The sequence below is a fragment of the Euprymna scolopes genome, chromosome 25, assembly GCF_053919585.1.
Source record: "Euprymna scolopes isolate OS-2025 chromosome 25, ASM5391958v1, whole genome shotgun sequence".
Taxonomy (NCBI): Eukaryota; Metazoa; Mollusca; class Cephalopoda; order Sepiida; family Sepiolidae; genus Euprymna; species Euprymna scolopes.
Genome location: NC_136506.1, coordinates 90,894,288 through 90,920,736, shown reverse-complemented (window position 1 = coordinate 90,920,736; position 26,449 = coordinate 90,894,288). Strand labels below are relative to the sequence as shown.

At 35.1% G+C, this 26,449-nt stretch overlaps 1 protein-coding gene across 6 annotated transcripts in view; it reads left to right on the top strand.

Moving 5' to 3' along the window:
* LOC145247503 (uncharacterized) overlaps positions 1–26,449 on the top strand; it is a 1,258,807-nt gene that overhangs the window by 849,066 nt on the left and 383,292 nt on the right. For 4 of the 6 annotated variants that reach the window (XM_080109316.1, XM_080109315.1, XM_080109318.1 and 1 more), the window contains exon 3: positions 21,249–22,757. In XM_080109316.1, coding sequence (XP_079965442.1) covers positions 21,249–22,757 — 1,509 coding nt within the window. The remainder of the gene's footprint in view (positions 1–21,248; positions 22,758–26,449) is intronic. The other 2 variants (XM_080109320.1, XM_080109319.1) reach the window with 1 other exon arrangement.

Sequence of the window (26,449 nt, the reverse complement as noted above, 5' to 3'; positions counted from 1 at the left end):
GCTCAATGTAATCACAGAGTATATAACAAACAAATGACAAAAATCTATATTCCAAATTTCATGATGTTGACCATCTTACAATTTATTGTTTTAATTACGTTGATATTCACAATTCTTGACAGCAACTGTTTCGTAGCGCAAAATCATTAATTTAATTATTATAGTAATCAGTGAATCTATTCTGCCCTTAACTCATCAGAAGATATAGCAACAATCAATCCACCAAAAGAAAATAAAATGTATTCGGGCATGAATGCAAAATCCGAAAATTGGAAGAGAAGTTGCAATTACCTTTTATTCTATCTTTTATTACGCCATTTATAATATCACGTCAGCTCATATTTGGGCTTGACGATCTTAAAAATAATCTTTGTGTGTCGCACACACTAGCTGTACCCGGCCACACGTTGCTGTGGCTCACATTGTTTAAATAGAACGCAAAAAAACAAAAAGGATTGTATGTTTATGGTCTCAATATTTGTAGATACATAATATTTGGAGTTGTCCCTTTTTCTGTGCCGATGTAGAGATCGTCTGATTTTCTGACTGTAGAACACGCAACATACACTTGTCCATATGAGAAGCAATCGGGGTGTAGATATGTTACATACATGTGAAAATTACCCTTGAGTCTTGTTAATGGGTACTTCAAATGCCAAGTGAATTATGAAGTACAATATCTTCAATTAAAATGGTATATTCATTTTAATCATTCAATGCATATTCACTGCCCGTTTTTCCTCAAGTTGGCAGAAGGAAAAACGTGAGGTTTTAATTTTACTATAGACATGTATGTGAGCACGCACTGGAAAGTCTCGTAAAATAAAAAAATTTTGCCAAATTTTCTTTTTGTATGTAAGTATAGTGTTTTATCAAAAATAAATCGAAGGAAAAATTGAAAAGAAAACTGTTTAAAGAATAAACCAACAAGTGGGAGACCAATGATAATTCAGAAGGAAAAAAAGAATGTAAAAATGTTGTAGGATAAGTAAAAAAAAAAATTAAAAAAAATAGTTTGGTAAACTTTTTTTTTTTTATTCAAAGAAAATGTATTGCTTTCAGAATGAGACTATTCGTAAATATTTTGGCACTTCTTCGTTATTGTAGCGAAATTCGGAATATTGATTTTCAAGTGAAACTAATAGTATCTACTGAACTGTCATGTCGCAGGAATAAAAATATCCAAAACTTATGAAAAACGATGAGGTAGAAATTAATTACTAAAGAAAACAATGTTCAAAGAAATAAGAAAATTTAGCTATTTCCCTTGTGTTTACGTCATGTGACAAAACATAGTCGAAAGTCATTTTTTCTTTTTTTCATGTAATCACGGAAGACCGAAATAATTATAACAATTAGGTAGATAACATCGCTTATTGTTGAAATGGACAAAAAATGTAAATAGTTATTATGGTTTTTTAAATTAAATATTAACTTTTCGACTGGCCGATCTCGCTACAATAATGAAGAAGCACCCTTTTTATCAGCTGACCTGTACAATGAACACCCAGTATATACTTTTTTTGGTGCTCTTGCAGAATTTGACCCAGATTCTTGGGATATTTCGTCAATTATGGTTCGAGCTTGACCAGCAGCCACTGGATTAAACCAAGCAAAGTAACAGACGTAGGCGAATTTCAAAACAAACAAACCGGAAAAAATAGAAATACAATAAATAAAAAAAATAACAAAAACCTACTATAAATTTACTGAATATATATTTATTTTCTTCAACATTTGGTATTGTTTATTTACTGCTATTATTTCTTGCAATTTTTTTTATCAACAAAAGTTGTTGTTTTTTTCCTAGAAAAGATTTTTTTTTTTTTTTTTTACCGTAAATTGTTAGGTGAAAGTTTTTTTTTTTTTTGTTTTTTTTTAAAGAAAATTGACAGAAAACGTTTTTTTTTTGCAAACGGAATTTTATTATTAAATAAGATGAATGCTTTTTTTTTTATGAAAACTGTAAATTGTTAGGTAAAAGTACAGAAAAGTTTTGCTGCTTTTTTTTTTTTTTTTTCAAAAAGAATGTAGAAATTTTTTTTTGTCAACGAATGTTAAAAAATACCCACCATCATCCAAGAAATAATTAAAAATTTTTTTTAGATTTTTCATGCAATCCCCCCCCCAAAAAAAAATATGTCGATTTAGTGTGTCAATATTTGAACACAGCTCGACTTAATACGGTGATTGCCAGTCGAGCCCTAACAATAATTGATGGAAAATCCCTAGGATTCGGGTCAAATTCTGAAAGAGTACCATTGTTTTTAATTTTGTCTTCCAATTTTTTGAGTAGATTGTCAGCGATTGCAAATTAACAAATTTAACCAAAATGCAAAAAATTCAATAATTAAAGATTTTAAAGGAGTGCTCAGTTTCTAATACAAAGTCCTAGTAAATCGATCCCCCTTAAGGAAAACATGAAATGAAATTATTGCCAGTACGTTTGGGAGAGTTTTCAGTATTTTCAACAGATTATTATTGATGTTTAGGGGTCTCTCAGTTTCTAATATAACGTAAGTAGATCTAGATGTTTGTGGTGATTTCACGAAACTTGTTATAACTTAGTCTATTAATGTTATTTTTTAAGTAAAAATATTTAAGTTTAAATATAAATTCCTAAACTCATTTTACTTTAAATAATTTATGTAACTAAAATAGGAATCTCATTAATCACTGAACCATGTGAATCTTCAATTTCTTGAATAGTAAAAACATGATCCATAATGGTCGATTTGCTGCTAATATCCATTTTCGATAAATATTTGACAGGAAAGCGACCACATGATTACATTTTCAATCACGTGATTAAATTTTACCCATTTAAAATTTACCCATATTGTAAACACATTCTGTTTGCATTAAGCAAGACCGAAAGTTCCTTTTAGTGATGTCACGTGACGGTGCGCGGTGATGGTGATATTTCACCGAATAAAAAACAAAAATGGCCACATCATTACAAAGAAAATCACCTAATTTATTAAATAAAAATTAAGTCTAATGTTATTAAAATAGAAAAATGTGAGCATGAAAAGTAATATGGTTAATATATAAAATATAATATATAAAAGCCAAGTACGGCCAAGGATGGAATACTGTTGCCATATCTGGGCAGGAGCTGCCAAAAACAGCCTATCATGCCTTGACAGAGTACAAAATAGACTTCGTGGTTTAGTGGGGGATGCCCTTTTCTCTACCCTGCAACTCCTCTCCCACGGAAGAGACGTTGCGAGCCTATCCTTGTTTTATCGTTATTTTCATGGCAAGTGCTCATCTGAACTCCAATCCTTGGTCCCCCCTCGCCAATCTTTCACGAAAAACACCCGTCTAGCTGAATCCACTGTGAAAAATTTCCCCCACTCTATATCTGTGCCTAAATCAAAACGCGGATTTCATGAACAAAGCTTCTTTCTTAGAACTGCACGCCTGTGGAACTCTGTTCCGTCTGCCTGCTTTCCTCCGGACTACAACTTGGATGTCTTCAAGTCTAATGTTAACAAATTCCTAATGAACCACCCCCTTAAGTAAACACTTCATCAAATCTCCTCACTAACATAATGTACTTGCAATAACCCTTATCCCTGAGTGGCTTCCGGGTCTTGATAAGTGGTGATCACTGTAAAAAAAAAAAAAAAAAAAAAAAAAAGCTTAAACATGGAAAAGTAAAGAACTAGTTGTTAAAACTGGAAAAGAAAAGGATAAGATATTCTAGTAAAAAATAAATTATAAATTGAATTTAAAAAAAAATGCGATATTTTAAGTTATACATTTATTATATTTTTTACTAGAATATCTTGTCCTTTTCTTTTTCAGATTTAAAATGCTAGTCCTTTACTTTTCCATGTTTAAGCTTAACCATATTACTTTTCATGCTCGCATTTTTCTATTGTAATCCATGATTTTTCCAGGCTTCCAATAAATTCACTTGTTCTTTGTTTAATTTCAGTCTTATTTTTTTTGCCCCCATAACAATAACATACACTTCTCAGAAGTGCACGACTGTGGAACTCTCTTCCTTTTTGCCTGTTTCCCACCTGACTACAACTTGGATGTCTTCAAGTCCAACATAAACAAATTCCTGACAAACCGCCACCTTAAGACACTCTATCAAATCTCCAATACTAATGATTGCTACAATACTATCTCATTGATTACTGTACATGCAATAACCCTTATTCCTGAGTGGCCTCTGAGCCTTGATAAGTGGTGATCTCTATGTAAAAAAAAATGTAATAACAATGTATGGCACTCGTCTGCTTTCAATAAAATTCCCTCCAATTATCTCCCTTTCATGCTTTCATTCTCTGTTTCACTTGTTACTTCTCTTTTCGAATTAGTAGCAACAGTAGTCACTGAAGCGACGTGGTTGCTATGGAAACTAGTCATAAAAAACGTCGCTCACCTCCTTACATATTTTTACGATTTTGAACACCAGAAAATTCATCATAACTTTTGTTTTACTAAACGAAAATTGAAAATTATTTTTTCACAATATAGCTGAGAAGGTGATCTATAAACTGCAATAATTGTTTGAAATTTGGTCGAAAAATGAGTGAGCGGTGAAGCTTTAAAGCAGTTCTAAATGACTTAAACTGCTACTTTACCATATAATCAAATACTACTGTGTTTGAATGATAATTAAAGGGATATATAAAAACACATGGGTACAATGAAAATACTATATCAAGATGTTGTAGCAATCTGTCCAGTGTTTATTTAGATTATCGATTACAAACAAAAATACATTTTGCATTTTTATTTATTGATTTATGTATCTGTATAAGGAAGAAAGGAAGGAAATGACTATGAACCGTTTTCTCCCACCCCCACCCCAACCCCACCCTCCGCAAGGCACGGTACATCAAATAACTGGATTCAGTTAGGAATCTGAAGACCAAAGAGTACAAATTGTATATATAAAATAAAAAAAAAACAAAAAAGAAAACATTCTGAAAGTCTTGTAAGGGGGGGGGGATATTTTAATCATTTAATGAAATATTTTATGACATTATTTGGTTTTCTAAAATTTCCAAATTAACATTTAAAATATGAAAACAAAAAATTATACTAAAATAACGCATACGAATGCCGTGCCATGCCGGATGGGAACAGCTAGTCCTTATAAAGAAAACAGATGCGTGTGTGTGAAAATATTAAATCGATAAACTCTTAAACTACTGGTCACCTACCACTGAAATTAACTAAAAATAGTAACAATACACCTTGGATGGTTTATAACGAGTAAAATCTTTGTTTGGATGGATGAATAATGTGTACAGAAATATGTCAAGTTGAAATATTATTTCAACTTGTCGACATATTTCTACTACTTTTGCGCAAGTGCAAATTCATTTGTAGCTTGAAAGTGGTTTGATTTAAAAAAATTTTTATCTGCAAAACAGCTCAAGCGCCAAATGTTTAGGTTTCTAGCTGATGGCACCCAAATCATTTTATTTTTTTCTTATGAAACTTTTGAAATTAGTACTATATATGAGGTACAATATAATATTCAATAGAGAACTGACTCTGTAATAATAAATATGAAATCTGCATGAATTAAAATATATTTAAGTTTATTTTATCATCGGACAAGGCCGGGTGCCCCCTGCTAATCTAATAGACAAAATGTGTGTGTTTGTATGTCTCAAAAAATTTCGACAGATGCATCAGAACGTGACAAAATTGGTATCGTTTTAAAGTTCAGTCTCTCGGACGACAAATATGGAAAAATTGACCAAAAACATTCTTTCATCCTTAACTGGGCCGTTTTCTACAAGGAGGGGGTCACTTTTTTTTCATCAACTTTCTATTGCACGATGGACTCATCAGCTAAGGCATTAGAGTTTTTTTTTTTTTTTTTTTTTTTTCTCTCGCCTTTTTCCCTCCTTCACGTTACTGCTTGCCTACTACCACTTTCTTTTTTTTTTCTTTTTTTTTTTTTTTTTTTTATACCTCTCTCCACCCGGCTTGCCTACTGTTTTTTTTAAATCCCCTCCCCCCATACAACCTCTCCACACCTGGGCAATGCCTGGTACCCCCACTAGTCTATTATATAAAAGACAATGTGTGTGTGTTTGTATGTCTGCTAAAAACTTTCGACACGCAACGGATCATGACGAGATCGGTATCATTTTGAAGCTTGACATCTCGGATGACAAATATCTAAAAATTGGCCAAAAAACATTAATTCCTTCACCCTCAACTCACCCATTTTTTTTTTTTTACAAGGAGAGATCGCTTATTTCGTCGATATTTCGCAAGTCATCGTCTCCATTGGATTGACTACGATTAATTTCAATGATCTCAACTTCTGGTTTCGCCATGGACACATCAGCTAAGACGTTACATTTTATTTTCCTCCTTTGCGTTACGGGTTTGAGCCTGCTTACTACCATTCTCAACTCTGGGTACCTACTGTTGTTTTGACCCCACCCCACCCCACTTCTCCATGCTCAGGAACCTTCACTTTGTTTTTTTTTTTATTTTAACACATCTCTCCACCCCTGGCTGCCTATTATTGTCGTGATCCTCCTCCCGCTACTACAACTTTGGGGGGGGGGTTCTTACACCACATCCACACACCCGGGCAACTCAGGGTACCTCCACTAGTTTATATAAAAGGCAAAGTGTGTGTGTGTCTGTTTGTGTGTGTTTGTATGTCTCCCAAAAACTTTGACACAGGCAACAAATACTAACAAAATTGGTATCGTTAGAAAGATCAATCTCTCTGACAAATATTGCAAAATTAGCCAAAAAGATTAATCCTTTGACTGTCAACTGGGCCGTTTTTGTAAGGAGGGGTCAGTTTTTGCATCAACATTTTTGCATAGTTATTTACGCCTTGCGATCTCAACATACATTTAAAACATTATTTCGAAGGCTCGTGACATAAGTGCGCCATGGCCGAGTCGGCTAACTTGTTTGCTTTTTTTTTTTATGTCCTTTTCCTCTTTCACCTAACAGGTTTGAGCCTAGTTACTGCGTCTAATTTTTTGGGGTGCTAGCATGGGCACTAACTATTATTTCAGTTTGTTTCCAGGTCTGGGGAGGGGTGCTTAATAGCCTTACTATACCACCTCTCCACACCCGGGCTACGTCGGGTACCCATGCTAGTACAAGATAAAAAGCAAACATCAAACTGTAAAGAGGTTACAAATTGTTCCCTGGTGTAATTCCGATTCCCTCCGAATTTTGTCTGTGATATCGTTTTGCATAATTCTAAGAGTCTGGCATTTGACTTGCATTCTTTTGGTTCATGTAATTCTGTGACCCCCAATTCTGTATCCCTGGGGGGAGAAGGGTTGTTCACACAGCTGCAAAAGTAATAATTATTTGATTTTCACATATGATGTCATTATCCCCGGGATGTTTTTGCGATCTTTGCTTTAAAACATTGAAAGATATGGTAATATTTATAGTCAACCTAATACTGAGTTTATCTTTTTTTCTTTTCCCCCTGAAACCATATTTATTTCGCTGCAAAAGAATCTAATCCGTACAGAAGAATGTGTATGTATACTGCCGGTCGTAAAATACGCTTAAATATGATATTTTCATTTGTCCAAATTTTGTATATATTATTATAGTCGTGATTTCAAAAGTAAAAAAAAAATAAAATAAAATAAAGTATTTGAATGCTATCAGCTAGAATCGAAACCGAAGCAAAACTATAGTACTCAAAGTTGGTGACGTTACCACTGTACCAATGTGACACGCATATGAACTGATTAAAAATCAACTAAGATGAATGTACAAAATGTATAACGATTTTTTTCAATTTTTTACCCCATTTTTGACCCCTTAAAAACTATTTGAACCTGCTAAAGACGAATAAAAGAATGGTTCATAAAAAAAATCCAATCATTTGAGGCCCCTAACGCTGCTCTGCGAATTTTAGTTTCAGAGGAGATAGTTGAAAAACCTGCTTAGCAATAAAATCTCACCCCTTCACTTTTGAGGTCCCTAAATGCCAGAAACCTTTCTATTTTAATAGTTTCTTCCTTTGAGCAGCTAGACTTAGTAATTCCTTTCCTGCGCCCTTGGCTGTACTCATATGCAGAAGTTTAAATGTAATGTAAACCAACATCTTTATCTTTCCTAGACATGGTCCCAAATAGTAGCTCCTTATGTCCAAGTAGTGATATGCCTTGCTAGGGGTGAACGTGGGTAAGAAAAAGACATGCTAGAGTAACAGAATAAATGTAAAGATAATTAAGATTGTAACCTGCATTTGAAGTGTTGCATATTAATTGAAAACAAGAATTACATATATAAAAGAATACGTTTGGAAAGCTAAAAACAACGCATTTTTTATTATTTATTTTTTTTTTATATAAACAAATTTGTTTTGAATCTGATATATTTTGATGCTATACATACCCGTTATCAAGACGCATAGACTAATACTGTCGCTCGCAGAATTACGCCATACAGACCAGGAAAAGGAAAAAAAAAAAATCACTCTTCATTGACAAGGATGTATAGCATCGAAATATCTGATTTAAACAAATAAAAAAAAAATATGTGTTCTTTTTAACCTTCCAAACGTACCCTTTTATATACGTAATTCTTATTTTCAAACGTAAATATATTTCATAGAAAATATACATTCTGTTCATGTAGAGAGTCTGAATACTTTTTTTACACATTTCATATATTGAAGAAAATTAACGTTACGTTTTGATGGTGCCAAGAACTGTGGAGGTCGTTGGTTGGATGGTGCCGAAAAACAGTTGTTAGCTAATGTAGGCTTATACCGAAGCATGGTGATGACCCTTTGCTGCTGGAAAAATGGTTAGATCATTCTACCACTCCAGTAGATATCGCACTGCTGTTGCAATCCTCTAGCTATGTAAGAGTCGAGTATGTCCTATGGTGAAGTACTGTTTCCACATCTGAGGAGGAGCTGCTTGAAGTACACTATTCTGCCTCTACAGAATTCAAAACTGACTTTGTAATGTAGTAGGTGATGCCCTTTTCTTTTCTCTGCAACCTCTTTCACACAGAAGAGATGTTTTGAGCCTGTCTCTTTATCGTTATTTTCCTGGCAAATGCTCGTCTGCGCTCTAATCTATGGTCTCCCTTTAATCTTTCACAAAATCACTCATCTAACCAAAACCACTATAAACGATTCCCCCCCTCTCTATTTGTGCCTAAATCTAAATGTAGATTCCATAAACAAGGCTTCTTTCCTAGAACTGCCTGCCCATGGAACTCTGTTTCATTGGTCTGCTTTTCAGTTAACTACAATATCGTCTTCAAGTCTAATGTAAACAAGTTCTTAATTAATCATCCTTGTAAATCTAATCATACCAAATTTCCACTACTAATGATTGCTACACTACTGTCCCAATGACTACCGTACATACATTAGCCCTTATCTTTGACTGGCCTTTGGGGCTTGATATGTGGTGACCCCTTTGTGTAAAAAAAAAAAAAAAAAACATGATACAACATTAACAAATTTGGCCTTCGAAACAAGATCAGTGTAGTATCTGCTCTTCAGATGCTGCACTTCAATTTCTTGTTCTCCGTCAGTGGAGGAGAAATCCTTCACGACTGAGACAATTTTTATTTTTGTTCTTTTTATCCACGTTAAAAAACGACCCTAGTGTCTAACTCTGCCCTGTGGGGAGGTATTGTAAATAGGAACAAATAAAAACTGGTTAGTCTGAAGCAAACTTTCATTCGTCAGCATAAATGCTATTGTAATGTCATATTTTCATTGGGACCCACATGTTGTATATGAAAGTTTCACAAAGAAACAAAAGATATAAACTAGAAATTCGACTCAGCTTTTTTCTAGTTGAAATCGAAAGGCATTTATTAACAGTACTTTCCAAAGAACACATTGCTTCTTGTTTTAAAAGTCTCTTAGTTCACCATGTAGTTAACAAAACTGTGCGGTGTTGAATGCATGCTTTTTCTTCTCTCATGTCGACATGTTTGCTTGTCCTGCCAGGCTTCAAATTTCTTGGTCTGGACCATCTTTGCCTCGCTGTCTCATCACACAGGTTTTTTTTTTTTGTTTGTTTATTTTTTAATCTTCCTATTTCTTTCTGCTTCTATGACCGCAGCTCAACATGACACACGATTGTGGTTCCTTTTTTTTTCTCCCTTTTTGTTTCCTTTCTCTTCCTCTGCTGTGACGGTTTGCTCATTTGCATATGTGAGATACCGCTGCTGCACATGCAGCAGATCTGTTAAACTATTTGGATTTAAGGTTGAAAATCCGAAAAGGTAATTTTATGTTGTATGTGAGTGTATACTTGTATGTGAGTGTATACTTGTATGTGAGTGTATACTTGTGAGTGTATACTTGTGAGTGTATACTTGTGAGTGTATACTTATGTGTGTGTATACTTGTGTGTGTGTATACTTATGTTGTGTGTGTGTGTGTATACTTATGTTGTGTGTGTGTGTGTGTATTCAACATTTAGTACATCTACACCATCAACAAACATCTAACTGAAAACTGGGAGTGCCTATTTCTGATATCAAATATCTTGTACCGATAAGAAAAGATGGAATGGAATCATATATATGAGAGAGGAGTTCATCCATGAATATTAACACCAAAATGGTTTACATGTGGAAATGATGTCATTGTAACTCCCACTCGTTTCTACATTCCTTTGACTTTTTGAAATGGTTGGTTCTGTCCATTTTTGGGATTTCCATCAGCTGCCATATTGTAGACTTTTTCACATTGCTTGTAAAATATCCGCCTCCTTATCTTAACGGATCCAGTAAATGAGAACTAAGTTGTTTGTCAATATTTTTTCTGGAAACAGTCTGCTTGTTTTGTTTTTTTTTTCTCTAATGCTTGGTCATGGTTTCCCGCAGTCATCCGGGGTTGATTAGGCCAGTTCTTTCTAATAAGTTCAAGTCCCAAACACTGGTTAACCAGATATGGCGATTCAAAGCTGCTTCCATTATAATTGTAAACCATTCATGGTTACAGCGACCGATGCTGAAAAGGTAAGGGCCTGGAATCGGTTCAGCATCTTGCTTCATCGTCCTGAGCCAGGTTTTGAGTTAGCCATCATAACGTTTCTTCCAGGTTGGTGACGGTGTTGGGTTGATGACTTCACGGATGAGGTCACCTAAGTGTTGTCGAAGCCATAGCCGAACCAACGAAAATCTCTGGCAAGAAAACATTTTTGGAGCGAGTGGATTTTACAGCAAGTGCAAATTGCCAGTGGACACTGAGGATGCAGTGATGGTCAAATACCACCAGTTGTGTAGATCACTTTACCTACATGCAACTCTAATGCTTATTCATGAAATTTCACTACTTGTTAAATTGAAAGCGCTGCGTAACTTTATTTGAACTCTCTGGATGTAATTTTAAGATTATTTTCCGATTTGGTGTATAATTATTGCAGCTAACATTCTTGTTTTGGAACTTTCTTCCTTTTTAACAACTGCAAAAAGTTGCAGAAAGTTGAAATTTGATGGTCGACTTTTTTTTTTTTTTTTTTTTTTTTTTTTGTGAAGTTTGATATCGCCCGAGTTGAACTTCTGAATCTTTCAACTTGACTTTTACTGATTGTTCCCCCCCCCCCCACTAAAAAATGTTCATCAAGATTGCGACATAACTGTGCTACATTGCAACCTTTTCTCAAAACAACTACGTAACATGACGAATGTGGATATGATTTTTTTTAAACATGAAAATGATTCATGGCGATAAAGTGGTGTGAATGGAATGTTGGGTGGTGTGGTAGATTTTAAGTTTACAATATGGTAGCCTTCAAGTCCAATGTAAACAAGTTCTTGTTTAGCCGTCCCCTTAAATAATCCAAATTCTACCCAATCTACACCATTAATGATTGCTACACTATCACTTTACATTCATTAACCCTTATCCTTGAGTGGCCTTTGGGTCTTGATTAGATGGCGACTCCCTTGTAAAAAAAAAAAAAAAAAAAAAAAAAAAAAAAAAGTGTATAACATGCTTGAACCCCCAAGAGAACAAGAATGTTAAACTTGATCGTATCAAGTATGAAATAGGTTATCAGTTTTATTATCTTAGTGATATATGCTTGTTGCAGGTGGGGCTTGCAAAGGCAATTTCTATAGCTCGTGCAAGATTAGGTTGGGAGAAGTTTAGACAACTGCTGCCTCTCTTAAGCAAGCAAAGGACGACCTAGATCCACGTACATCCAGCAAATAGCACACGACACCATCTGTGAACCTGAAGATCTGAGGCAGCTGATGGAAGACAGGAAAGTCTGGAGAGGAAGAGTCACATCATTGGTCCGGGCAAGGAACCCGTCATGATGATGATGATGATGCCTTTCTTAACAAATCGTGTTTTCTTTCAGAAAATAAAAGGAAAACTTATATTTCGCCTGTGTTTTAGGAGTGTCATAATGTATGGTAATGTGACTAGACCCCTAGTCACATTACTATTAGCACAGGAGGAGGACATTCATGGAATTTCTAGAGCATGCGGATGAAGTGGATGTGTGGTGTAAGTTTCAGGGATAGGAATTTTTTTTTACTCGTGTTCACCCCTAATGAGGCGTATAGCCACTTGGATGTAAGGGGCTACTATTTGAGACCCTGCCTAGGAAAGATTAACAAGATGTTGGTTTACATTACATTTAAACTTCTGTATATCGGGTACAGTCTGGGAAGCAGGTAACAGGAAGGGAATTCCAAAGTCTTGCTGTCCGAGAGAAACTATTAAAATAGAAAGGTTTCTGGCATTTAGGGATCTCAACAGTGAAGGGGTGTGATTTTGTTGCTAAGCAGGTTTGTCGGAGTTTGATATGTACCTCGAGAGGGCACAAGTACAATGAGTTCATCAGAGCACATTCCATTAAAATACTTGTAAAACGGGCACAGGGGTGCAACATTGCAGCGATGGGATGGTTTGGAGCCTAGTTGATAAATTGGGACCTATTAGATTTGAGACTTTTTTTTTTTTTTTTTAACTCTTTCAAAGAGGGAGAGATTAATGGTAGATTCACCAGCCCAAATGTGGTAACAAAATTCCATGCAATGGTGGCCTTGTAGAGGTATAGGATACTCTCAGGTGTGAGTAGTTTTCTAGCACAATAAAAGGAGCCCACCTTACTTGCAATAGCCTTCACTATATCCTCATATAATATTGAATTTCAAGTAAAACCAATGTTACCCACTTAATTCCCAACATAGATGTTTTGCGCCTGAATACGTTAAGGTGGTATAGATTGTATTTATTTGCTCCCCCACTGAGCAAATTAGGCACAAGGCCGTTTTTTAATGTGGGGGAAGGGAAAAGGGGACCAGCTCCTGAGAGGTGGGAAATGGGAGCTGGATAGTGAGAGCCAGCCGGTATGTAGGGTTTCCCCTACATGGACCAGAAGATTGCCATGAGGGCAATGGTTCTTGATTGCAGCATGTGCCGGAACAGATGTTGAAAGAATAGATAAAGCAAATCCAGTCAGCTGATGTAGGTTTATTGAGGTTGATGGATTTAGAGGGAGGGGTGTGGACTATATAAGACCTGGAGTCAGTTGATACGGAACGATCAAGAAGTTGAGATTAAGATCAGATCTTGCACAAGAGCCATCAGGCAAAACCCATCCAACCCACGTCAGCATGGAAACGGATTTTAACTGATGATGATGATGATGCGTTACATGCAAATCGACAACCCGTTAACAATTCTTACAACCTTCATACATTGTGCATTGCTGTATATGCTTGAGCCGGGATTGTGAAAGTCAATATTGGCTTGTAGCCACCTCATGATACAGCCGAGAATCTGAATTGGAGGTATTTGAATTTCAGGAATATTTTTTTTTTTTTTTTTTTTAAAGAAAATTAAGTTTGCTATATTTGAAAATACATAGATATAGATCAGGATGATTTTCTAAGAAAAGCAGGTATGCCGGAAGATAAATAAATGAGAATACGTGTTTTTCTTGTGAAAATTGATAAGTATTTAAAAAAAAAAAATAAAATAAAAAAATAATAATAATAGATATTGTGAAAAAAGATTTTTATTGAACAAATTGCACAAATCCCCCCCTCCTTTTTTTTTTTTTTTTTTATGTTGAATAAAAATTTTTAAATTTTGTTTTTATATATATAAGCTATAATCATGAACAAGTTTTAGCAGACTACTTGATGGTGCATGGTGGAGTTCTATTTACAAAGGTTTAATTTTTTTTTTTTTTTTTTTTTTTTTTTTTTTCCAGTGAATTTTAATGCAAATTGAGTCTATTATATTTAAAAACCCATAGAATAGAATTCAATCCTACGTGAGTATAAATAAATGTGTTGAAAGATAAATAAAAATACTTATATGCATCATATCTATATATTATCAGACATCTTAATTACTTTGTTTCGTCCTATATTTATCAGTTTCCACAATCATTTTTTTTTTTTGTTTTTTTTTTCCATTCATTCAGCTTTAACAAATCTTTTCGTAACGTATGGATTAAAATTCTATTCTGTTTATTTTGAAATATAGTCGATTTAATTTCCTTCAAAATATTCACAAAAATCCAACATATCTAATGGGCTTCCAATTGAGCTTCTCAATGTGGCCTGTAGTATAGAACGCCATGACAATAACCCAATATTTACTTTCACATATTTTCATTAATTTTTATATTTTAACACCTTTTCTCATTCTCATGTCTCAGAATATTATTCTATGTATTTTCAAAAAGTTGAATTAATTTCTTTTAAAAAATTCATGAAACTCAAATATCTGGTGTTGAGCCACGCTTTAAAATAATCAAAACCTATCAAAGTTCCATTAGTTGATAATAACGCGGCCCCTAGTAAAAAAAAAAAAAAAAAAAAAAGTCTTCAATTGAGCTTCTGTCATGATGTGGTCTTTAATATAAAACATCATGACATCAAGCCAATGTTTGCTTTCACAATTGGTTAAGTGTAGATATTAATGTTTGGAGTATTAATGTTGACCCAACGGTTCATGGCTCATCTATTTGCATGTAGAACATCATGATCATCTTGAATAATGTGAGAGACGACACATCAGCTGAAACGTAGTAGGAATATAAATATTTGTGTTTTATATTGGAATATAAATGTTAACGTTTTATATAGGAATATAAATGTTAACGTTTTATATAGGAATATAAATGTTAGCGTTTTATATAGGAATATAAATGTTAGCGTTTTATATAGGAATATAAATGTTAGCGTTTTATATAGGAATATAAATGTTAGCGTTTTATATAGGAATATAAATGTTAGCGTTTTATATAGGAATATAAATGTTAACGTGTCCAAAGAGAAACTGCGAATGACGTCTAATCATGCCTATATAAAAGGCCAGGCAGCCATGCAACTTGGATCACTTAATGGTAGTGATGTGATGTGATGCAATGCAAAATGGAATGCATTATACTTTGTATTAATCTAAGTGGAACCCCCCCCCCCCAAAAAAAAAACACCTACATCGGATAACAAACTAAAGTAATAACCGACATTTGAATAGCTCAACATAAATAGGCAGGTGGCTTTTCAAGATCTACAGCCAACAGGGGACATCTAAAGCGACAAAATGGATACCAAAGCAATGGAAAAAAAAAAAAAAAAACGGGGGGGGGCAAAACCCATGTGAAGAGATGACCTTGACAATCAACTGAATCTTGCCTAACCAGGGATAAAACAAAATGGAGAGAAACCGGAGAGAGCATGTTTCTCTTTTGTGCCTGATCAAAATCTCTGTTCTTGTCCAGAATTCCCCCATATTAAAAACAAGAATAAAGAAAAATCTGATGTACTTAACCTGTGGCGGAACAAAACATGATGTATTCCAAAAATCATGTAAAACTGACAAAGTATTTTTTTCTTTTTTTAACTATGAAAATCAAAATTTATGAGGAAGCGAGGATGGGGTTTCTAGCTTCACCATCTTGAATAAACAAAGGGAGATAATTCAATTTGAACTTCAGAGACTGTTTTTCTTTGTTTTCAGCCTTGTAATGACTACGATTTATCATTAATCACTTAAAAGTGTAATATATATATATATATATATATATATATATATAAACTACTTGATCAAATTACATTTGTTTGGAATATATCTTTTCATTCCGTGGCAAGTACGTACATAAAGATTTTTTTATGAGGTAAATTTGGATAGCCACCAAAAATATAATCCTGATGATAATAATGTTAATTTTCTAAGATAATCGATATAGTAGTAAAAAACGGATAAAAAATTACCCTCCCCCCCCCCCGCCGGAGGGAGGGTTTCTGTTTGAGGTTTGTTGATGTTTTTAATGAGTTTTACATACAAAATAAAAAGAACCACAATTAGCAATTTGATAAATTTGACAATTATTGGCAAATTCTTATAAATGAAGAAATAGGTAATTTGGGAAATACAAAGACAGATGTAATTTCAATGACTTTTTTTTTTTTTTTTTTTTTTTTCCAAGAATTCGTATTTAATTATGACCATAGTTTTTTTTTTTCGGGGGGGGGGGATTGAAATTTTCTAAGAGTAATGACAATGAAATGTTAGCAACTAAAAAGATTTCTGCTGACTGATAGTAATACTTGCCTCCAATCAGATTCCAAATCTTGGATCTCTCGGTCTGTTAAATGGAGTAGCCATGATTGTATTTAATAAGACGCAAATACCATTAGTTAAGGTGCAGACATGCAATTTCTACCCAGCTATAAATAGAATTGAAAACTTTGTTCAATTAATCATCTTTGTACAATATCTATAACCCTCGCTTCCATTACTCTCTATTTCCCTTTGTTTATTAACAAATCATAAAACTTACTAGAAAATAGAAGATTGGAATAGACTATCTTAAATAATAGAGAATATCATCACAAGTATTAATACTATTTAACTTGTAGCTGTTATAGGAATGGCACATTTGTACCGGCATTGCCGGCTCCATAGTTTGTTCTGATTACAATAAGCCAATCACACGTTCTAATGATACATCTCTCAGTCTATTATAGGGATGGCATAATTTTTGTAATTATTAGTTCTACAGGATGCCCATAAAGTCTGGCTACATAATGTAGTCAGACTTTGTGGTCACCCTGTATGTGTTTGCTCAGTGAAGTTTGAACTAATGATAATGCGTTGGTTTACCTCGTTCTTGTTAATACATGTATAGCTGTGAGTATCAATTTGTTTCTGTTCATCTGACTATTGTCAGCATGCAAAAATATGCACATGAGATGAAGGAAGCTAGTATGCGAGTCATTGAGTTCTTTTCAACTCCCTTGTGCCCAAAGGGACGTATGGGAAGGCAGGGTGAGCAGTTGTTCTTGGCTTCTTCTGTGCAGCTATGGCTGGTGAAAATTTATTTTAATGACTAGGTCATATAGGAATTTCTAAGTTTGCATTGGCTTGTTACTTTCACATGTATGTGTTATTTTCTTTGGATTTGGAACAATGTTTATTGGGCTAAAATATTTTACATTTTTTTTTTTTTTTTTTTACAACCTATTATAGGAATGGCCTTAACTTATATCTTCATCTTATAATTGTTAGTTTTAGGTGTTTGCTCAGTAGGGGATATCACCACAAGTATTAATACTATTTAATTTGTAGCTGTTATAGAAACGCCAGATTTTAATTTAGCATTGTCGGTTCCATAGTTTGTTCTGATATCCATTTCAGTGAGTCAATCAGAAGTTTCAAATGATGCATCTTCTAGCTTATTATAGGAATGGCCTTGATTTATAAACATCTTGTATAGCTGTTATTTATATGTGTTAGGAGGTGGGGGATTTCTAAGTTTGCACTGGCTTATTACTTTCACGTGTATGTGTTACTTTTTGGGGATTTGGAACGAATTTTATATGGCTAAAATATTTTAAAATGTCTTTCAACCTATTATAGGAATGAGCTTGACTTATACAAATCTTTGTTTTGTGATTGTTGGCTCTGTGTCGGCTTCCTATAGTCCTACTCCTTTAATCAGAGATTCCAAATCGTTAATCTCTCCGTCTATTATAGAGATGGCCATACTTTAAGAATGATGTAAAATCTATATTTGGTTTAGCTTAATTACCAACAGATTTTTTTTTTTGTGGTGCCTTCTTTTCCGTGTATCTTCACGCCAGATGAAAGCGATATTCTCTTAAAGTCATAGACGATTCCGCTGTTTTCATGACTAACCATTTCTTTTCCGTTCGTTTCCTCACCTCAGCACAATAAATTCTTTATTTTTGTTGCAGTTTTGTTCTAATGTTACCATTTCAAAACCGAAAAACGTTTTTATCTGCTTAGTTCCCAAACAACGCCGCCGCCATTAAAACATTTTCTCTGGGAGTTTTTGTATCTGATATCGGGGCAAAAACATACACAACAAAAAGCTATTATTTTTAATCTTGTTCTGTGGCGGTTTTTATTGTAATTTGGTCAAAACAAAAATAGTTTAAACTTGCATAGCTACCTGGCGTTGCCCAGCAGAGTAGTAAATTGAAAAGTTAAATTGAAAGCACTGCATAACTTTGTTTGAATTCTTTGAATATAATCCATGTATTAATACGATAGTGTGCGTGTTATTTTCTGTGTCCTGCTTACGTCTGGGTCGGCTAATTATGTACTTCCATTTCTTGTTATAATTTTACCAAGAATTCTTAAGTTCTGGTTTCAGCGTGAAAGACAATATAACCTGACGAATGTGGATATGATTTTTTTTTTTAACATGAAAATGATTCATGGCGATGAAGTGTGAATGGAATGTTGGGTGATGTGGCAGATTTTAAGTTTACAATATAGTAGCCTTCAAGTCCAATGTAAACAAGTTCTTGTTGAACCGTTCCCTTAAATAATCCAAACTCTACCGAATCTACACCGTTAACAATTACTACACCATCACCGTACATTCATTAATCCTTATCCTCGAGTGGCCTTCGGTCCTTGATAAATGGTGACTCTCATTAAAAAAATTTTTTTAAGTGTAGAACATGCTCGAACCCAATCAAAATCAGTTTATTTCTTGCTATTGTTACACACTAAAAACAGAAATAGCTAATCCAACTAAAAATTACCGAAAAAAAAAACCCAAACACAAACATTGAGTAAAGTTTTACTTTTAAAAAACATAATTAAATAATTAATCTTTCTTTCCTGTATTTGTAAATAAATCATCTCTGTCCCCCATCGGGTAATTCCTATTTTAGTCAAAAAAAATATTAAGAACAATGGAAATACTTTTTGTGGCTATTAAATTGTTTCCTTTTTTTTTTTCTTTTTTTTTTTTTTTTTACTAGCATTGTCCAGAGCAAACTTGTAACATAACTTTTACCCCACCACACTCTTTCTCCCTCCCCCTTCAACTTACCCACACTCTGTCCCCCTCCCTTCTACCCACACTCTGTTCCTCTCCCTTCTACCCAAACTCTGTCTCCCCTCCCTTCTACCCAAACTCTGTTCCCCCTCCCTTCTACCCAAACTCTGTTCCCCCTCCCTTCTACCCACACTCTGTTCCCCCTCCCTTCTACCCACACTCTGTTCCCCCTCCCTTCTACCCACACTCTGTTCCCCCTCCCTTCTACCCACACTGTTCCCCCTCCCTTCTACCCACACTGTTCCCCCTCCCTTCTACCCACACTGTTCCCCCTCCCTTCTACCCACACTGTTCCCCCTCCCTTCTACCCACACTGTTCCCCCTCCCTTCTACCCACACTGTTCCCCCTCCCTTCTACCCACACTGTTCCCCCTCCCTTCTACCCACACTGTTCCCCCTCCCTTCTACCCACACTGTTCCCCCTTGCCCTTACCCACACTCTGTCTCCCCTTGCCCTTACCCACACTCTGTCTCCCCTTGCCCTTACCCACACTCTGTCTCCCCTTGCCCTTACCCACACTCTGTCTCCCCTTGCCCTTACCCACACTCTGTCTCCCCTTGCCCTTACCCACACTCTGTCTCCCCTTGCCCTTACCCACACTCTGTCTCCCCTTGCCCTTACCCACACTCTGTCCCCCCTTGCCCTTACCCACACTCTGTCCCCCCTTGCCCTTACCCACACTCTGTCCCCCCTTTCCCTTACCCACACTCTGTCCCCCCTTGCCCTTACCCACACTCTGTCCCCCCTTGCCCTTACCCACACTCTGTCCCCCCTTGCCCTTACCCACACTTTTTTTTCTCTCTCTAAACTAACACATATAATTCAAATTGATGTAAAGGGAAATAACTGAAAAAAAAATTTGTTTCTTCCCTTTACATGATAACATTAAAAGATGTTTGTATGATAACATTAAATGATATAGTCATTTAACCTCCAAATAATGAATCGTTTTTATACATAACTTTGTAGGTTTTTGTTGTGCATTTTTCATGTTTTAGTTGGACATAAATATTTGTCCTTCAGATAAGTTACCAATTATTAAGATTAATCTTCCTTTACTTTGCTCTTAAAAAGTAGTATTATCCATTGTTAAATGTTTTGAATAAATACTATCAATGCCTGTTCTTTTGACCAGCATATTGTTTATTATTTCACTCATTAATGTTAAATGAATTCTTCAAATTCAGACCTGTTTATCATGAAATCATTTTTGTTCTCATACAAAAAGAATGAGGAAATAATCAGATGTTTATTTCTAAGAAAGCTGGCCAAAAAAAACAAAAAAAAAAAAAAACAAAGAGAATGATTAAACTTTAAATTAAAAAACAAGATTATCTCCCCTGAATTTGTAACAGACGTTTTTGACTGAGATTTTCTTTTAGGTACGATTTTGAGTTTACACGGATCGACTTTAAACGAAAAAAAATTCTTTGTTGATTGAAAAAGAAAAAGTGAAACAATGTCTTGTAACCCTGGTGAAGTATATCACCGAAAAAAAATATTTAAGATTTACTATAAACTTGAAAGCATTATTTCTCAAGGTGAAAATGAGAACATTGGAAGGCTAATTTTTTTTTTTTTTTTTTTTTTTTTTTTTAATTTTCTGAGACTTTTGTTGGAATCTACCTTAATCATAGAAAACTTTAGTGATGTTTTTTGTGGCAATGTTAACCCCAAGAGCGATTGCTCTATAAGAGAAAGCTGAACATCCGATCTTTTTGACAGTTGTATTATAAAGTTAAGTGTGAATGACGTAGTTAGCACGTAAATTAAAATTAAATTTTTTTTTAAATTGTATTATATTTTTTCTAACAGTTTTATTTTTCAATAATTAAAAAAGGGATTATCTCCCTTGAATTTATAACAAACTATAAAAGAAATCTGTAACTATACATTTAATTCAAGTTATATATTTTCTTTTTTTTTATTTGCAGCTATTGGCTGAAATCTCTGAACTGGATGAAACATTTGGGGAGAGTAGCCACGGTGACTGTACGCCAGGGAATAAAATTTGTAATCCCTCGCTACGTTCTTCTTTGAATGTTAGTGACGGGTATTGGTCCCCGGTTAGCAGTCCACCTACAAGAAAACCTTACAGACGCAGCCTTAGTCTGCCTTTTGCAACTCGAGATGGTGAGGGTGGACGAGCCGCCCTCTTAAAGTCCGATTCTGAAGCACCCGTGAATGCAGCTGCCCTGGGCAGTCCGCCCGATTTACCAAGCAAAGTTGGCCGAAGTCAGCGTAAACATAATACGGTAAGACGCTTTTCCACGCAACAAAGTTTAGGCTTTGACAGCGATCGAGAGAGGTGCCTCACTTTGAGTCCCGAGCACCATGGCTGTCGTAAAGCAAGTGAGGACTTGTTTCCTTTGCACCATTCCAATGGGTTTGATGCCAATCGAGAAGATGCCAGCAGTGGCGCTGGCACTGACTATAAGACTGTGAAAAAGCTGACAGATCGACCCGCATCTTTGGATGAGATACAATTGCGAGCACAGTTTTTGGATTTACGAATAAAAGGATATAGCACCACTGATGCAACTACGGACAAATATAACGGCCGATTGGATCCGTCGGGGTCGGATCACCACCAGGACTCATTTTTTAATGATCCAGAGAGTGGAACAATGATACAGCCAGGTGATGATGTAATCTTTCTTCCGCCAAAGAGTCCGGGAATATTGCGCAGAATGTTTCGCCGGGGAAAATCATTTAGCGAGAAGGTCAAACCGTTACGGCCGGATGAAGTGATGGGTCCGCCAAAGGACTCCTTCGTTCGGAAAATGTCCATGAAAGCCATTTTCCGTCGAAGCCGTAGTGGGAGCAATTCCTCTCTGAAAGGAAAAGAGTTTGATGGCTTAAGCTCCGATGGTCGCGTCGAGAGCGAAGTGAATCACAGATTGTCGAGAGAGATGCCGGAGAAAGATGACAATTTGAGTGTGCCCTCCACACCGTTAAGTGATGAGGGTTGCCGTCTGAGTAACTACTCATCTGTTAGTATGATTTCTTCGACCGGTTCCACCCCTCCAACTTCTCCGGCAGGCCATAGTGTTACGTTTGCTGCTGAAGGCCTTGCCAAAGACGAAGTCTTTGAGGTTGAGGACAATTTAAGTCTGTCCCATGACAAAAACTATAAAGTGCTGTCGTTGCAACTCTTGCGGAAATCGGGTAAACATCCTCAGCATGTGTTGCGTGGCGTCCCTGGAGGACGCGGTACTAATGAGTCTGAGACTTATGGTGCTGGTGGTTCCGGCAGTAATGGCACTGGCGCTTATTTTGGTGTATCCGATGTGCATTCTAACTCTCGGCCGACGGTGGCAGTGTCGCCGCAAGATATGGAAAAATTATCGGCTATCGTACGGGGAGAAATGGTGTCCAGTAATAGTAGTGACAGCGGGATACAACATGATTCAAGTCTTCAGTCAAGTCACGAATCCCTAAAGGTAAGTCCGAAAATGCCCAGTGTCCAATATTGGTGTCCTTTTGTTTGTTTGTTTGTTTATTCGTTATTTTTTTTTTTTTTTTTTTTTATAATTTATTTACTTTTTGTTTATGTTGTTTTGTCTGTTGGGATTCGATAAAGTTTTACAAAAAAATAAAATATCTATCTCATCTTCTCGACTACAGAATAATGAAAGTTTGCAAAAATAAGATTGGACGGATCTTAACTAAAAATAAAAAATAAAAATAAAAAACACTGGGGAAAAAAAAAACATTCAAATAAACATTTTTATTTCTCCATGATATTTATTTATTTTATTCTTGGAATTATTTTTTAGATGAGTAATTTGTATATTTATTTTATTTGCGGACTATTCTCCTTATCTTTATGGATGTTTCACGCTTTGGCTAACTATTCCTCTTGCTAGGAACAAAGATAAAAATTGCCTCCGTCTAGAAGGATTTCTCCTTCACTGATCGAGGTCAGAAAAGGTGATGTGTAGTATCAGAACAGATACTACGCTTTGTTCCTCACCAAAAGGCCAAGAACTGCGAGTAAAAAAATGTTTCTTATATATTAAAAATATATGAATAAAATGTAAAAGAAAAAAAAGTGGCTGATCATAGTTAAGGGCGACCCAAAGGTTCCCTTTTTATTAGCTCCTACACCAAGGTATAGGATAGGACACCATTCCTTTTCCAGGATTGCTCCACTTACCCTTGATCCTCATCTAATGCTGAATGTTCAGCCATAGCTATCAAGTACCATTACTTTGGTATGACTCTCTAACAAGGATTGAACCTTAATCACCAGGCCCATTAGGAAACACTCTCACTATTATGCCAAATGGGCTGGAAAATAAAATGTTTTCATACTATTCCGCTATTTCTATCCCATAATAATCATGACATTTGATACAAACGTTAGATTACAATTCAAACAAGATTAATTTATTTAAGTTCGGTAAATGTTCATTCATTTTAAGTTTCTGTGGGTGAAAATAACCAGAGTGTACAACTCTCCTACAGCCCACACCTCTGGACCAATCATGACCAAAGCCGGCATGATGGTGGTTTCCAACCTAGGGATGGTGCATACCATTTTTCAAGGTCATGATCAAAAGTTAAGGTCATATTAGGTGTGGCTCTTACAACGTCCACTTACTGCAAGGGTGCCCACAAAGCGGGTACCCAAGTGTCCAGCAAAGTTCCGCGCAAAGCACCAGTATCTTTGCTCGTAACTTGTATAGGTAAGAAACTGTCGTGACAAAAATATTTTTTTATGAAAAATCTACGAAGATAAGCAGAAGTTTGTTTGTGGAAGTGACAAATGATGGGAAAGTGGAGAGAGTCTAAAACTAAAGAGACAATTCACCCATGCATGGAGTATTGTTGTCACATCTGGATCTATTACTAGTGTCTCACTTACAGTCTCAAATCTAATAGGTTCCACACTATCTGTGAAGCTCCAGCCTCTGTCCCATCACCAGTGTTGCCTCACTGTGCCTGCTTTATAAGTACTTTCATGGAATGTACTCTGAACTCTTAGCACTTGTCCTCCCCTTCTTCGACGTAAATACTCCCAACTAACCCGACAAGCAGCAAAATCCCACCCCTTTACTGTTGAGGTCTTTAGATACCGGAAAGCCTTATACTCTAATTAATTTCTTCCCTCGGACTACTAGATCCCAGAATTCAATTTGTTTCCTGCTTCTTTGAGTGTACTGATCTGCAGAAGTTTAACTGTAATATAAACAAACATCTTGTGCTCAACTCCCCACAGTTCCCCGTTAGACATGATCCCAAATATTAGCCCCTTATGTTCTAGGTGGCATATACAAATGTTGTCACTATGTGATAGATGTAGCACTATTTTTTTCATATAGTGATAATTTTTTGTAAATATATGCACCTCGTCAATATGGGCAACTTGATGCAGGCATTTAAACACCTGCGAGCAAAGCTCTTTCTTTCACTATGGTAAGCGAATTTGAATACAACAGCGGCGTTCCTATGTTGCTACTATCACCAATTAAAAAAAAAAAAATTATACAGAAAGTAAAAATTAATATAACAAATTTTTTTTTTTTTTTTTTAATTATAAAAGAAAAATAAAACAAAACTAATTAATTTAAAGGGATCACTCTCTTAAAATTTGAGCGAGATGAGAAAAAAAACCTGCAGCATGAAGTTGGTTTTGTTTAAAGAAATTAATGTAATCTACCTCGACTATTGTTCAATTAGCAAAATGCATAGACAAATATCACCACTATTATGGGATAGATGTAGTAATATTTACTTTATATATATATATATATATATATATATATATATATATAACATCTAAAATGGTCTAAAAAAAAATCAATTCATGTTTTGATGCTACAGTATACTTTGCCGGCACCACAAATACATAATTAAAACGAATAGTATATTTATACAACGATTGTTGGCTACACATGTGCATACATGTTTCTGCTACAATTCACTTTATCTGTTTCTCTAAAATGAGTTGCACCAAAAGCATGTATACACATATGTAGCCGATAATGTTTGCATAAATAAATGTACTATAATTATGCTCTGCTTATCATTAGGCATTTTTTAATAAACACCGGAATTTCAGTGGACTTACATCTAAAAAAACTACAATGATATAACCATACATACGTACACACACACACACACACACACACACACACACACACACACATATATATATGTGTGTGTGTGTATGTATAACAAGATCTAATTTAGGAACCCAACGAATGGGATATGTATTAAAAAAAATTCTTTTAAATGGCTTAGGGCTCCCTGTAGCAACTTGTCATGATTCTGTTCTTAAATAAGGATACAAAAATTAGGCGATATATTAATATTTAAATGGGCTTTTCCGTAACCACAACAAAGTTAGATTTTTCTCGCATGCCTTTCTAGCTAGGGATTTCCCCTTCCTTCCTTCTCTTCAAAAATGCTCCATTGCCAAAAGTGTGCTTATTCATAAAGTCTGAAGAAATGCTGGTTTTGAAAATTTTCAAAAGACATAATGCTTGAAATTTGAGATTTAGGTTATCTGGATATGAGTCCAACTTTTTAATATATATATATATATATATATATATATATATACTTCGGTGAGCAACTTGTCATGACTCTGTTCTTAAATAAGGATACGAAAATTAGGCGATATAGTAATATTTAAATGGGATTTTCCGTAACCACAACCAAGGTAGATGTTTCTCGCATGCCTTTCTAGCTAGGGATTTCCCCTTCCTTCCTTCTCTTCAAAAAGTGCTCCATTGCCAAAAGTGTGCTTATTCATAAAGTCTGAAGAAATGCTGGTTTTGAAAATTTTCAAACGACATAATGCTTGAAATTGTCGAACTGGACATGGAAACAATTGTAACGTGAATTGAAATACACTTTTTGTTGCCACCAACACCTTGTTTTGAAGTCTTGTTTTTGCTTACACAGTATATATATATATATATATATATATATATATATGTGTGTGTTGGGACGATTAAGAGGAATTGAGAATCAGAAAAATAAGAACATTTGGGGATATCGGAATCGGAGGAAAAATTTGTGCCTATTTTCCAATGCCAAAATTATTCTTTTGTTTTTATTTTTTTTATTTGATTTTGTTTAAAGCAAAATCTTCTATTGCTGGTAATAATGATAAAATAATAAA